Genomic DNA, 15,885 nt, shown 5'->3' with positions numbered 1-15,885 from the left:
CAGAGAGAGCACAGGAACTCCAAAATAGAGGCGCCTTGCTCCCAAAATGTTTCTTTCCTGGAACTGACAAACGCAACACTTTGCTAACAAGCAAAGAGCTTGTCACTGGCTTACTGCAATAACAACCATTGTAATTTACCAAGTAAGCGTATTATCTCTAATCTGTGTAAAATCCTAGAAATTAAGTGTTAGCATTTCATTTTTTTTTTTCTTGGCCAGTTCCATATGATTAGTAAGCAGGTCTGATTCATAACCCCAGTCCCATAAGTATGTTCAAACTCAAATATATGTAAATGTCCTCGAGAAGCTATATAAATACAGTTCCAAAAGACTAGGACATAGATGGCAGCTTTCTTCACCCAACAAGATTTGACCCGGCAGTTTCAACATGCCTACGGATGTCACACAAAATTAGAATTAGCACTGTTTTCTGTAATGACAAGCAGCTGATCTTTAAGTCACCAATTTAAAATAAAAGACTGGCCTTGCGCAGTGGCTCAAACCTGTAATTCCAGCACTTCGGGAGACTGAGGTGGGAGGATCACTTGAGCCCAGGAGTTCAAGACCAGCCTGGGCAACAAAGCAGCATCCTGTCTCTAAAAATAAAAATAAAAATAAAAAATAAAAGTTTGTCGGCCATGGTGCTATGTGCCTGTGGTTCCAGCTACTCAGGAAGCTGGCACAGAAGGATCACTTAAGCCCAGTAGCTCAACGTTGCAGTGAGCTATGACCACACCACTGTACTCCATCCAGCCTCGGTGACAGAGTGAGATCCTGTCTCTAAACAACAAAATAAAACCACTAAAATACAATAAAATAAAAGACTGCCAATGCAAGGAAAGCTAGTATTACAATAATGACTAAAGTTCAATGTAAGAGAAAGCTCTAGATTTTGCTTTTCATGATAGCACTGCACTGCTTCTTATGTAAACGAACGTGGTCATGCTACTCTGGAAATACTGAGCTAAGTAAAGCCATCTCCACCAACTTAAGGGCTCTGCATGAAGCTCATTTATTTCTGAACTCGTTCCACTCCACCAACTACAATTAACACAAGAACACTCATAATTTGAAAATAATCTCCCATAAAATGTGCTTGGACAACAGTCATAACATTACCAGCTCATAGATGTCTTCCTCGGGCTGTGGAACATAGTGCTGCATTTTGTTTTCTATTAGAAATTTCAGGCGCAGGTAATGAGCAGAATGATCCAGTTGATGTGTCTGGGACAAAAGAAAGAAAGAAAGAAAAAAAGAAAACGCCTGTTCAATAGTAAATAAGTATAATTAGTTCTCCACCAACATATTATGTATTCCCATGACCAAGAGAGGTTTTTTGTGGTTTTTTTTTTTTTTTTTTTGAGACAGAGTTTCACTCGTCGCCCAGCCTGGAGTGCAATGGCACAATCTCGGCTCACCTCCTGGGTTCAAGCCATTCTCCTGCCTCAGTCTCCTGAGTAGCTACGATTACAGGCACCCACCACCACACCCAGCTGATTTTTGTGTTTTTAGTGGAGATGGGGTTTCACTATGTTGGCCAGGCTGGTCTCGAACTCCTGACCTCAGGTGATTCACTCGCCTCGGCCTCCCCAAGTGCTGGTGTGAGTCACTGCACCCGGCTCAATAGAGATTTTGATACTAAATGGGGGTATAAGGTTTCTACACGTCTTAAAAAGTCTGCATCATAAATACAAACTTTTAAAGTAACTTTCATTGAACACATCGGTAACATTCCGAGGGTATCTCAGGATTTAGTGGCAACAACTGACTCACATCTCCACTTCTTATTTGATTCATTGTGCTAACACTGGTGAAATTTTCAACAAAACACAGCAGATCAAAAAGGTTCTTAAATATAACTTCATAGACAGGTGATCAAAGAACAGGGTAACAAGAAAGGCAAGAAAATACTGTCTTTACAATGAAAGAAGAAGGCTGTGCCCGGGCAAAGTTGTTTTTTTAACCACATGGGGACAGTGGGACAGTTATTAACAGTTCATTTGCAAGCGTGTCGGTGTGAAGACTTACTCCAAGTGAAGTGTTGGACTTCAGTCTTATTTATATACTCCCCAGGTGAGACTCTCTCCGGGGGCAATGCTAACAGGCATGTGTCCAGCTATGGAAACACACTGAATGACTTGCTCAAAGAAAACAATTCTAAAATTGAAATTTTCTTTTCTTTTTTTTTTTTTTTTTTTTTTTTTTTTGGGGGGGCGGGTCTCCCTGTCGCCCAGGCTGGAGTGCACTGGCCGGATCTCAGCTCACTGCAAGCTCCGCCTCCCGGGTTTATGCCATTCTCCTGCCTCAGCCTCCCGAGTAGCGGGGACTACAGGCGCCCGCCACCTCGCCCAGCTAGTTTTTTGTATTTTTTAGTAGAGACGGGGTTTCACCGGGTTAGTCAGGATGATCTTGATCTCCTGACCTCGTGATCCGCCCGTCTCGGCCTCCCAAAGTGCTGGGATTACAGGCTTGAGCCACCGCGCCCGGCCTAAAATTGAAATTTTCAAGGCTTCTCCTTCGGTCTAGGATGGGACAATAGATTTTTTTTTTTTTTTTGCCTAAAAAGTAATCCTTGAATTAATTTTGAGGAATAAGTAATAACAGCAACATGGTTTTATAGTAGACAGTCAAGAGGATACAGGGAAAAAAGAAAATGCTCTCCGAAAGTGACACAGCAACATGAAAATATATTGCTAGAGATAAAATGTTTAAACCAATTAATTTTTTTAAGCATCCTTATCTTTTAAAGATATATCCTAAAGCGCTAATAGATAGAAATGATATAATATCTGGAATTTGATTCCAAAATAAATAAGAGCTGGGGGTGGGAGTGAGTAAATAGATAAAACTTAACTTGATCATTACAGATGCTAGGTGATAGATACATGAGAATTTATTACATTGTTCCCTACTTTTATACAAATTGGAAATTTTTCACAAAATAAATATAAAACCTCTTCACATTCAAAGCTCTACAGGTAAGAATTATTTCAAAATAAATAAAATTAATTTTTAACTGGTTCAGTACTCTTTCTACTTAACCCTCTCTCAAAATAATACTTTTAAAGTCAAACTAACAGCATTCCAGTAACTATTCCAGTAATATATATTCAGTTATATCTAACGAACTCTTAGATATGCCAGACACCTTGTGCAGTAGTGAGAATACAGAAACTAACAAAACATAAATGCAGTCTTCAGGACTGTCTGTAGCTGCAAGTAAAAGCCATGTAGATGTGGGAGGTGAGGCAACAGTGGTTTAGCATTTTAAATAAATACGGACATGCAGGACAGGCAACCTGCATTCTTGCCAAAGTACCTTTCCAGAAAGTGGAAATGAGTTCACTCTGAACACATAGCAGAAGGATAAAGTTTTCTACCAGTGATTCTTGGGAACCCCAACCTTTCCCCTCTCCTGAGTAACATGATGGTTTGCAGCCTGCTGTGCCGGACACAGATGCCATTCACCGAACACGTCCCAGTGCACCTGGCGTTTGTCCTTTCACTGTCTGCATCTGAGACCGGATGCTCAATGTCCAACAGATCCATGATTGTTGATATCAGAGATAATAAGGGTGGAGGTGAAAGCCCGGGGAAATATAAAGCAGGGACTTTTTAAGTGTGCTACCTACTGCTGGAGAATCAAGATACATAAACAACAACAAAATACTAATATTTAGGGTGACGTGTTGAGCAAGAAAAGTTTTCCTAAGAGAGATCGAAGCTGCAAATGCTTCCCACCTACCTGGGTCCTCACTGAAATCCTTAATTAGAAGCAAAAATTTTGGTTCACCATCTGTTTCCGACTGAGGCGGAAGGGAAAGAAATGAAATTTCATGGGTTCTTAGTAACAGGAACAAATCCACTTGGAAACCTTATCATCATCATTAATAAACACTTTGTGGGCACTCCTTAATGAGACTGCCACGGAAACAGACTGTCTTCCAGAAAATCAGGCCAAAACAGCAACCTCACCTAAGAAGATTCTGGTTCCTGAAACTTCAGTGTGAGAGACAGCCCACTGTCACGCACAGATAGCCTAAGGTGGTCCTGGTGTGGACTGTGGAGAACTCCATCATCCCCTAAATGCTACAGCGCTGAAAACATTTCTACATACATGCAGAGAATGTCAAGGCACCTCACTTAAATTGTGTAATGCACTGTGGAGAACTAAAGAATGATAACTATAGTAATGGTAATAAGAATGATTCTTGGCTGGGCGAGGTGGCTCACGCCTGTAATCCCATCACTTTGGGAGGCGAAGGTGGGCGAGTTGCTTGAGCCCAGGAGTTTGAGACCAGCCTGGGTAACATGGTGAAATCCTGTCTGTATCAAAAATACAAAAATTAGCCAGGCAGGGTCGGAGTGAGCCTGCAGTGCCGGCTACTCGGCAAGTTGAGGTGGGAGGATTGCTTGAGCCTGGGAGGTCAAGGCTGCAGTGAGCTATGACTGCACCACTGTACTTCAGCTGGGGGACAGAGTGAGACCCTGTCTCAAAAATGTAAAAGGAAAAAAAGATTCTTGCCACCAACCATCATATTTTTCAAACTTGTTTAAGTTACAATAATATCTTGGTAACTTAAAAAAAAAAAATCAGCACAAGCAGCGAACATAAAAATTATAATGGTCTTACTTGTAACTTAAGAGCCCTAATTTTGGTCAGTAAATAGTTACTCTCAAAACAGGACAGTGGATCAAAATATATACCAGTGTGTCTTATTATTTTGGTAAAAGGTTCCGAGTTATGAGCCCTTGTTAATCATGGCTGGTTTAACATAAAAAGAAAATCTTAATGAATTAATTAAATCAGATCATCAGAACTATCAAGAACAATTTTATGCTCCTCAGACACCTGTTAGTCAATATCAAAGCAAGTCAAACAACTAACCATGTTCAGAATACATCTTTGTGCAAAAGAATTTCAAATGTTAATGGATATCTAAATACAGTAATTCTAAATGTATGGCCTTGCTTTAGACATAAAACATTCAAGTGAAAATTCAAAAGAAAATTCAGACTTGTAAAACAGTCAAGGAAAATTCACTTAGGAAAAAATTTAAATGGTATAAATTTGTTTTCCAATGTACATGTACTTAAGTTACTAGCATTTGATTCATTTTGAGGCAATCTAGCCACAAATTATACCATAAGTATTATGGTACAACAATTTTTAGTTTAGTTGGCATAGTTTTTAAAATTCGCATCTTACTATGACTATTTCAAAGGATGAAACAGCAAAACACAATGTAGATATTTTCAGTAAATAGTTTGCACCAATTAAAATAGATAACATGTCTCAGAGTTTACTGCCTTAGATCTCCTAATCCATTATGTTTTGCTCTTCTATTTCTCTTCATATTCTTCCATTTCAAACTTCTAGAAGACATATAAACATGCAATTACTGCATACAGAAATACAAACATGTAGTCACTGCATACAGAAATATGTATCCACATACACACACACAAAGTGCTATCGTAGAATTTCTGAAGATATTTTCCCTCCCCTTCAAAGTAACGTTTTCTTTCTTTAATTTTAGCCAATGGTTATAGCTATCCAAAACCATAGCTGACGCAGTAAAAGCATGAGACACATGGTCATATGTGAATAATATCAGTAGGTATAAATGAATGAAAATATGTTGCAATTATTTTTGTACTTGTAACGATCAGAATATATCCAAAACCTATAGGCCAGCATGGTTACCTGCTATACTTAGCAACAATCATTCCAGTAACATCTCTGACATGAATTGTATATGAAATGAAGATCTTGAAACTTTTACTATACCAGAACTTGACTGGTGCTCAGATGGCAGATGGCAAACTGATGTGAAATGATGTGGATCAAATAGAATAGGAAAGAGAATGAGCTGAATGCAAGAGACAGAAGAAACAGATTGATTATTAAATATTAGAGAAAGCATCTATCACCAGACATTGAGAATAACAACAATGAAACAAAAGACAGGCATTTTTACAATTATCTTTGTTTTCAACGGGGAAGGGGGGAATATTCACCATGATATTAGATTGTTAATAACATGGGGCACTGTTTTCCCGATTATCTCCTTCCCTCTTAAGAATAAAATCAGATCCACTAATTACAATAAGGTGTTTTCCAAGGAAGAAGTAAGCTTTAGAAGGCACCTGGCCCTGAGCATACTATATCACTTTTCCTACATGGGTGTTTTCCCAAAGACCATCAAATTCTGAAATGCACACACACGTCTTCCATTTTTAAACTCAAGAGATTTTTTCTGTATGTGTATTTCTAGTACAGACGGGGTTTTGCCATGTTGGCCAGGCTGCTTTCGAACTCCTGGACTCAAGAGATCTGCCCTTCTCAGCCTCCCAAAGTGCTGGGATTACAGGCGTGAGCCACCGTGCCCGGCATAAACTCATGAGATATAAAGCTTGTTCCACACCACGTTGTCTTTGCTTTTATTTCTATGTCTTGGGAAAAACAACTGAAGGCCCAGGGAAAATTGGGCAGGACTTTTACTGTTGGAGAAAGGGATTTTTGTACCTTAATGATGCCATCAGAAACCCTTCAAGTGACAGAAACAAACACTTTAAAGGGCATCAGTCCACTACATTACCTAGATATGGTCTCTAACTGGCAATGACAATATTATTCTTCATTCCCCTAGTTTCTTCCAGAGCAAAAGCTTGAAATATATGTAAATTGGGCCAATCATTCATTGCTTCACTCATTGATCAATCTTCCACCAATCAATGGTAATTGGAAAACTTTGGCTTAACCTTCGATTCCTGATTGAGTTGAAAGCCAGTGTGCGCAGGATGCTCCAAAGCCATGTTATTTCTCTGGAAACACCTTCCAGAGTTGGGCTTATACAAAAAGGCCAGAAAGTCCTACTTTTAACACCTTCATCTGCGGATCTGACAATAACTCTTCAGCTCTGCAGAATGTTAATGCGTCTCTAGAGAACTGTGCTAATCTATAAATAAAGGAATGCAGAAATCCTCTACAGACCAGTTTTGTTAAGTAATTAACATGAAAAAAACTGTGAACAGAGATACCATTATCTCCAAAAGCTAGAACCCTCGTACATGAAGTATTCAAAGCACATAGAGAGGTGCTATCATTTATTTTTAACATCCATGTCAGGGCTGACTTTGGTTATGGCCCAAAACAAGTGATTCTTCTGTTTATCCTCCACATCCATAAGACATTTTAAGAGGCTAATTTGAGCTGGACTGTTCCATTTCCCTGATTCTTATGAAGAGCCATGTTCCTTCTTTAAAAAGCCGCCTGTGATTTGCTTTTTTTAAAATACAAAAATTGCTGATTGTAGAACTACAAAACTGAGGTACTTGTGGAGGTAGTGAAAGTCATTCAGTATTTACAAACATTGTGTTGAATGATGAGATCTTTAAAACGTCATATTATCCATCCAACTTCTAGGATAAAATTGTGATAGAAAAGCTTTTCATTTTTTTTTTCTTTTAGCAGCCCCAAAGAAGACCAATTCGCTCCCCCTAAGAATATATTCTAGATTCTTCTGAGCCTTACTGATTGTCCTTCCTGAAGACTAAACCCGGGTTCTGAGAGTTCTTGTGGACACCCGGCACTGCAGGATGCACCCAGCTGTAGAGAAGCCAGACGTGGGTTCAGTCTCCCCTTTGCAACTGACTGTGATGTGAGCTCAGGCAAGCAGCTAAGGCCCTCACTTCCTCATGGGTACAATGGCAAAGTCTCAGCTCTTTCTCAGGCTCAGACCTGATATGACTACCATATAGAACTATTAATGCTATTCGTTATGTAAAAATAAAAACAAGCATGCAAGTAAAGTTCTTCTTTCCTCTCTCTCCCCTAACTTAAGGCCATTCACCTGGCTGCCCATCAGGGGGAAAAATGAAACCAGGTTCACTTTGAAAAAGATCAAGGCATTTCTTCCACGGTTTAAGGTGAAAGTAGAGAAAAGGAGCTCAATCATTTGTCCTGTTTCTAAAAAGGCTAATTCTGTGTTCACAAAAGAGGAATTTCCCACCAATGGAGGTCAAACTTATATTTCCTTCCATTTCCCCAAATTCTAAAGATGCCCATAGTGTATCGGTTACTGATTAAAGAGCAGGTGACAAAACGGTACCCATAATATGATGCCACTGAACACATGTACATGTGTGTGTGTGGGAAAAAGAATGAATGGTCAAACGTCTAAACGCTTACAATGGTTATTTTTGGATTTTGTGAATAAGAGTGGCCTTAATTTTCTGTTGTGTTCTTCACCTAGACTTTCTAAAAGGTTTGCAATGAGCATGTGATACGTGCATTAGAAATCTATCAAACACACACGTTGAAAGATGCTACTTAGAAGAGTTCCTCTCCTTCCAAAGGTGAAGCATTCACTAATTATGAATATTATCACAAAGGAATGCAATGCCGCTCGAAATGAAAGAGAGGTGTGTTTTGAGCACGTTCCTCTCCCACATGATTCTAGGTTTCCATGTGTGCCTTAGAAGATTCCTACACCCCATTCTGTTCTTGGAGAAACAACCCAAAGCAGCTCCATACCTTGCAAATCAGCTCCAGGGTGTCCCGTGCAGTGTCCCCCGGCCGGACGACCGTCAGGGCAGGCTGATTATTGGGCAGACAGAACCAGGATGGAGTGAAATACTCGTGGACCCAAATGTCGCAGTCAGGGTTGTGCTGGTGAACGTTGGGTAAGACCACTTCTTTCTCCCTCTATAACAAGAAATAAAGTTAGCAGGGCACCAGCAGTGGAGCTCTGACAACCCTAGATCCCCAGACTGCACACAGGAACCACTGATTCCTATGAACATGGCCCAGGGCAGAAGCAGAGGCAGTGGTGGGAGGCAGGGGAACCCTTGGAGAGAGAGAAACTACTGAGAAAGCAGATTTATGGTGCAATGGGGAGATTTCAAACCTCAGCTGTGAGGCAGGCTTCACACCTGGCCCACAGCATCCATAGGTGATCACGGCATGAATGAGTGGGCATCAAAATTTGGAAGAAAGAAAGAAAGGGGTCACCCATTCAGCTCAGCTTCATGGTTCTTATTTCTTCCACAAACTCATTTCAAGTTTCAAGCAGGGAATTCCTACAGCAAGCATATCTGCCATGTGAACTTTACAGTTCAAAGCAATGATGATGCCCCAATAATTTTTTTTCAAAAAGATAATGTTTTAGCACTGCATATTTATATTTATAGAGAGCATCATTTTTGTGCTCTCCTCGGACCTTCAGCACAACCCTGGGGACAGAGACAGTTCCATTTTCCAGATGGAGGTCAAAGAACTTGACGGATGACCTCACGGCACAATGTAGCAAAAACAAGCCTCCTTTGCTGCCATCACTGTATCCCCCCATCACTGTGCCTGAGGACCAGGGAGTGAAACGAAGTTTGTGAATGTGGGAGAAGGGTCCAAAGTCCTCCTTCCGCAGCTGGGTTAAACCTAAGCAAGCTAAGCAGATGAAGCAGAGGATGTTCCTGAGATTGATACAATGTTAAGTTGCTTAGATTGATACAATGTAAGGAGCCCATCTCCAACCCCCCACCCACACAACAAGTAAGCAAGGAAAGAATGATGTTAGATTTCAGCAATGTAAACATAATATTGATGCTCAATATATGCTAAGTAATAGGCCTTCATTATTGATTTATAAGCAGGCCACTAGTTGGTAAATATGTACCTACTGATCAGTAAGAACAAGGCTGGTATCAGCAAATTACAAGAAGAAACACATTTCCCAATGAAGGCTGAGAGGTGGTAATACAACTTCTGTTCATAAGAAGAATGGAATCCAAGAATGGGGAAAACGTTTTGGTAAAAGCCACTAAACAAAACCCAACTGCGGAAGGTAATTTCAGCCTTGACTTTCAACAGAGTTGCTTTAGCAGATAAGCTGGACTCCAGGGCAGGAATTGTCAAAAAGCAATCAACATACCTAAATCCCATTAACTATAATTGGAATCTTCTGACTCTGTTCCAGCGTGCCACATTAAATAAATGCCCCTTAGCACTGAATCAACCCAAGTTTTGCATCTAAACACTCTGAGAACAAGGCATTCTAGCCAGGATGTGGGAGAAAGAGGTATCTTGGAAAAATGGAAAACCAAAAATGCTACATAGAAATCCAATGGACAAACTTTTGCAGTTTCCAAGTTCTGTGGTCTAGAGAAGATACCTCAGTATTAAATGTGTACTAATAATGGTACGCAAGATGAACTGTCCAACCTCAGAAATGACCAAGTTAACATCAAAAACTATGCTTGCATTGCACATAGGCCCCCAAACTGAATTTCTTCAAATTTCATCAGAGACAGATGCTCAGACAGTGGCCATGGATGAGTATTTCCAAAGACAGTGGCCTTTATATCCAGGATAGCATCATTCATTAGCAGTTTGGGTATGAAGGGAAGAAAAGGCCTTCCCATGACCACTCTTCTCTCTTCCCCCTCCAACAGCAGAACTCCCCATGGCACTCTGGATTCTGTAACTCAGTTCCATCTACAACATGAGGCCGAGCCACTGATGACTGACACTACTTGGTTACATGGCAACTGAGGGCTGAGTTCTGTCATATTGATTCTGAGCCTGAGAACCAGAGGATCACACCAAGGTCACATTATCGACATCAGACCACCCCCCATCCCCCACACAAACAGGCTCCCAGTATCACTACTAGGGTCTTGAAAACGAGAGACATCTATTTATTTAGAGGCTGAAAAAAGTGGCCAATAAAAAAAAAAAAATCAGTATTTTTATGGGCTTTCAATCAGAGCAGTTTGAAAGCCCCTGTTAAATCCAAGTACAAGGCTGAACCAAGTCTGTGAATCTTTTTTTCTTTTCTTTTTTTTTTTTTTTTTGAGACAGAGTCTTGCTCTGTCGCAGGCTGGAGTGCAGTGGCTCCATCTCCGCTCACTGCAAGCTCTGCCTCCTGGGTTTACACCATTCTGCTGCCTCAGTCTCCTGAGTAGCTGGGACTACAGGAGCCCACCACCACGCCCAGCTAATTTTTTTCTGTATTTTTAGTAGAGATGGGGTTTCACCATGTTAGCCAGGATGGTCTTGATCTCCTGACCTCGTGATCCGCCCACCTCGGCCTCCCAAAGTGCTGGGATTATAGGCATGAGACACCATGCCCGGCCGAATATTTAATTGAATACTTGACTTGGGAGGCAAATGCGTTTTTGTTGTTTTTCTTTTTTAAAAGAACACACTATCAGAACAGTACTTTGAAACTAATGGAAGCAAAACAGCATGTGTGGGCAGAGAGGGAGGGTAGTAAGAACACACCTCTTCAGAAGAGAAGTTGTACACAGAAAGAAATTGGCAATGGCGTAAAATATTCAGCTATTCAGAACCCAAATTTCCTCTTACATTGTAGTGAGAAACTCACACATCGAATGGTTAAGTATGGGAAATGTGATGTCAGCAGGAGAATATTCTCGCTACCACTCGGTTTTAAATATAAAATGATTTTCCATCTCTTGTTGACTTATTACGTAACTTTTAAAAACTGATCATTTCAGTTTTTAATATTGAGTTTACTTAATTTTAGTAGCTCAAGACAACACGGCACCATGTATGTGTTGATGCACTTGCGGTACCCTTTAGAAAAGAAAACACATGTTTATTTTTACCTTGCCATCTGGAACAATGTCATCAAATATTCCCTCTAAAGACTTCTTTACAGCTTCAGTTCCCTCTCCAAACACCTGCATAGACAAAAGTACCATCTTAAAAAGGAATCTGGGCAACAGGGCATACGAAATCTAGGAAGGGGGAAGGAAATGGGCAAGGCTATGACAAAACCTTTCACACATGCTCAGATACTCCTACATCAAATCCCAAAGCAGGTACAATAATTTATGGGAGCAGACCTGGAAAAACACATCCCTCTATCTAGATCACTTCCCTATGTCTTTGACAGTTGGGGAAAAAAAAAAAAAAAGTTTGCTCTCAAATCTGGATAATTCATCTCTATTTAAAGAAAATAGGCTGGGCTATTAAAGAAAATAGGCTGGTGGCTCATGCCCATAATCCCTAGCACTTTGGGAAGCTGAAGCGGAAGGACTGCTTGAGCCTAGGAGTTTGAGACCAGCCTGGGCAATATAGTGAGACCTCATCTCTACAAAAAAAAAGAATTACATTAAATTAGCCAAGCATGGGGTGGTGCGCACCTGTAGTCCCAGCTACTCCAGAGGCTAAGGTGGGAGGATCACAAGATCACATCACGCACTACAATCTGGGCAACGGAGGGAGACCTTATCTCAAAAAAAGTAAAGAAAGAAAGACAATAGGCTAGGCATAGTGGCTCATATCTGTCATCCTGGTACTTTGGGAGGCTGAGGCAGCAGGATTGCTTGAGCCCAGGAGTTCTAGACCAGTTTGCTCAACAGAGTGAGACCCCTGTCTCTACAAAAAAAATTTGAAAATTAGCCATGTATACTGGCATGTTCCTGGAGTCCCAGCTACTTGGGAAGCTGAGGTGGGAGGATCACTTGAGCCCTGGAGGTCAAGGTTGCAGAGAGCTGAGACTACACACCACTGTACTCCAGCCTGGGCAACAGACTGAGACCTTGTCTCAAAAAAAAAAAAAAAAAAAAAAGAAAGAAAGAAAGAGAAAAACATAAATATAAATAAAAGAAACTAGCAAAAGCAACGAGCTAGATAAACTCACAATGAAGCATTTCTCTTATAGCCTCATATACCCGACCAGATACTTGTAAATAAAAATGTTTGCTTTGTAATACTTTAAGTAGAGCATGAGAATATTATAGTTTTTTACCTCAACATGGCAACATAGATTTTTTTTAATTTAAAAAATAGAAAATAGTCTCCTTTGAAATGTAATCAATCCTGCTAACTTAAAGGTATCATGAAAATTAGAATAGCATGTAGTATCAGGATAATGTACACAATTAAGAAAAAGCCTTTCCTCCATGCAAATAAAACATACAAAAACATACAATGTTTTTAACTTTTTTTTGGTAGAGATATGGTGTTGCTCTGTTGCCCAAGCTGGTCTCAAACTCCTGGCCTCAAAGAATCCTCCCACCTTTGCTTCCTAAAGTGCTAGGATTACAGGCATGGCCACCACGCTTAGCCAAAAAAAAAAAACAAAACATAACTTTTGTCCATTTCAAATTACAGAATTAATGAGTAGATTTCTACTGGGATGTTTACGGCTAAGCAAAAGGTTCTTAAAAACTCATACTTTAGGGGGGAGGGGGGAGGGATGGCATTGGGAGTTATACCTGATGTAAATGACGAGTTGATGGGTGCTGACAAGTTGATGGGTGCAGCACACCAACATGGCACAAGTACACATATGTAACAAACCTGCACGTTGTGCACAGGTACCCTAGAACTTAAAGTACAATAATAAAAAAAAAAAACCTCATACTTAAAAATTAAAAGAATTGTTTGACATTACATTGTGCTTTGATTTTAGAAAAATGTTAAAACATTCTATTGAATCCATTTAAATTCAGTCATATATTTCAGTAGAAATGGGCGGTAACGTAAGCTGGTACCAATCAAGCAGAAGCACATGAACAAAGGGTTTTGCTAGAAAACAAGTCCAAACTGTGAAGTCCAGAAGCAGTGGGCTGAGCCTACGCTCAGGGCAGAAGATACATACACAGTGACACCACCACCTCCCAAAAGAAGAGAAATGGGCCGGGCGTGGTGGCTCACACCTATAATCCCAGTACTTTGGGAGCCCAAAGCGGGCAGATCACAGGGTCAGGAGTTCGAGACCAGCCTGACCAACATGGTGAAATCCCATCTCTACTAAAAACACAAAAATTAGCCGGGTGCAGTGGCCGGTGCCTGTAATCCCAGCTACTCAGGAGGCTGAGGCAGGAGAATCGCTTGAACCCGGGAGGCAGAGGTTGCACTGAGCTGAGATCACGCCATTACACTCCAGCATGGGCGACAGAGTGAGACTCTGTCTCAACAAAAAAAAAGAGAAATGCTGATCATTCATGTCCTCCTTTTGCAGGTTTTAACTGAGAACCATCAAGTCTCTTACGTGATTTTTTCTGATGAAATGTTGACTTTCCTCCACAGTTTTTTCTTTAGATTTATGTAAAAGCAAAACCCATGGAAGAAAGCTCAACGATCTACTCTCCCCAAAGACCACAGGACAAACTGCAAAACTGCTTCAGTCTCACACTCGCTTAGCATTTGCTCATCTGCTCTCTGCAGGTTCCATCAAGGATAGGGAAATGCCACATTGAAACAGTGAGTATCAGCCAGGCGTGGTGGCCCACGTCTATAATCCCAGCACTTTGGGAGGCCAAAGTAGGTAGATCACTTGAGGTCAAGAGTTTGAGACCAGTCTGGCCAACATACTGAAACCCTGTCTCTACTAAAATTATAAAAATAAATAGCTATTAGCTGTGCGTGGTGGTGAGCACCTGTAATCCCAGTCACTCAGGAGGCTGAGGCAGGAGAATCGCTTTAACTGGGAGGCAGAGGGTGCAGTGAGCCAAGATTGCAGCACTGCACTCCACCCTGGGCGACAGAGTGAGGCTCCATCACAAACAAAACAAAACAAAACAAAACAAAACAATCCAGTGAGTATCACAGTCAGCTAAGGGACTCAGTGCATCAGCTTTCAGGACTAATCTCTTTTCTAAAATTCATTTCTTAAGTAAGTTAATGGCTGGAACTGTCAGAGCAAAAAAAGAGAGATCATTCTATGAAGTCAGTCGATGACGTCTTCTCACTTTGCTTAAGGGCACGGGGTGAATAGGTCAAACTAGCAGTTTTAGTCATGACCTCCAAAATGCTGAAGGCCTGACTTTCCAGCCACTGCAGCCCACAAACAGGACATTCTTCTTCCAAAAGACTACAGATGCTCACGTACCTTTAGTCCCTCAAATCTAAACAAGAAGTTCTGGAGCTACTCATTTCTCAAAGTCAAAGGGCAAGGATGACAATAACAACAGACAGTGAGTTTCCTGGAGTAACCCCAGCAGGAGACTGGCCTTGGCGAGTGAAGAAGTCAAAGAAGTCAAATTAATGGGGAAGAATTGGGCGGCTGCACATGGTCAGTGGACCACCCATCATGGCACCAGGCTATGTTGTGCCCTCATGACATACCGAGATCCCGTTCCAGCCCCTGGACCTGAGCAGAAGGAGGCCGTGGCAGTGGGCAAGCTCTCTCGGATTCCTGGCTCCTCGTTCCAGTAGGCAGAGGATCTGCCCATTTAATGTCAACCCCAAAAAGTCAAGGGCAGAGAATAATCAGATTTCCCTGGAAGATGCCTTTCATGCAGTGCCAGAGGCAGCTTAAAAAGCATGGCCAGGCACAGTGGTTCACACCTGTAATCCCAGCACTTGGGGAGGCTAAGGCAGGTGAATCACGAGGTCAGGAGTTCAAGACCAGCCTGGCCAATATGGTGAAATCCCATCTCTACTAAAAATACAAAAATTAGCCAGGCATGGTGGTGCGCGCCCATAGTCCCAGCTACTCGGGAGGCTGAGGCAGAAAAATCACTTGAACCAGGGAGGTGGAGGTTGCAGTGAGCCGAGATTGTGCCACTGCACTCCAGCCTGGTGACAAAGTGAAACTCCATCCCCCCCCCCAAAAAAAAGACTGCACTCAGGTGCCCACTTGGCTTCATTGCAGAGCCCTGCTTTTTCCTGAAGACTCAGGGTGAACTGTGCGCTTTGAGTAGGTCTGTAATTAACAAGGGTTTGGAAAGGATGCAGGTGGGAAACTGCAGCTTGGTGACAGACTAATAGTAGAGTTCAACGTTATGGGTATGCATTACCTATTAAAAGTGTCTAGCACAGCTAGCTTCTTTGTGTCAACTAGTTGATTTTAAATAACACTCAGCCTCAATGAAGAAACACACACATCCCAAACTGAAGTGGCCAGA

The 15,885-nt window shown here is 41.3% G+C and overlaps 1 protein-coding gene across 2 annotated transcripts in view; it reads right to left on the bottom strand.

Annotated features, from left to right (window-relative positions):
* The window catches only part of TIAM1 (TIAM Rac1 associated GEF 1), a 451,288-nt gene that overhangs the window by 84,128 nt on the left and 351,275 nt on the right, over positions 1-15,885 (bottom strand). For both annotated transcript variants that reach the window (XM_023190306.1, XM_023190298.1), the window contains 3 exons: positions 11,632-11,706; positions 8,540-8,710; positions 1,120-1,224 (listed from right to left, as the gene is read on the bottom strand). In XM_023190306.1, coding sequence (XP_023046074.1) covers positions 1,120-1,224; positions 8,540-8,710; positions 11,632-11,706 — 351 coding nt within the window. The remainder of the gene's footprint in view (positions 1-1,119; positions 1,225-8,539; positions 8,711-11,631; positions 11,707-15,885) is intronic.

This window comes from Piliocolobus tephrosceles, chromosome 19, assembly GCF_002776525.5.
Source record: "Piliocolobus tephrosceles isolate RC106 chromosome 19, ASM277652v3, whole genome shotgun sequence".
NCBI lineage: Eukaryota > Metazoa > Chordata > Mammalia > Primates > Cercopithecidae > Piliocolobus > Piliocolobus tephrosceles.
Note: the sequence above shows the minus strand (reverse complement) of the source record. Positions and strands in the feature narration are given on the sequence as shown.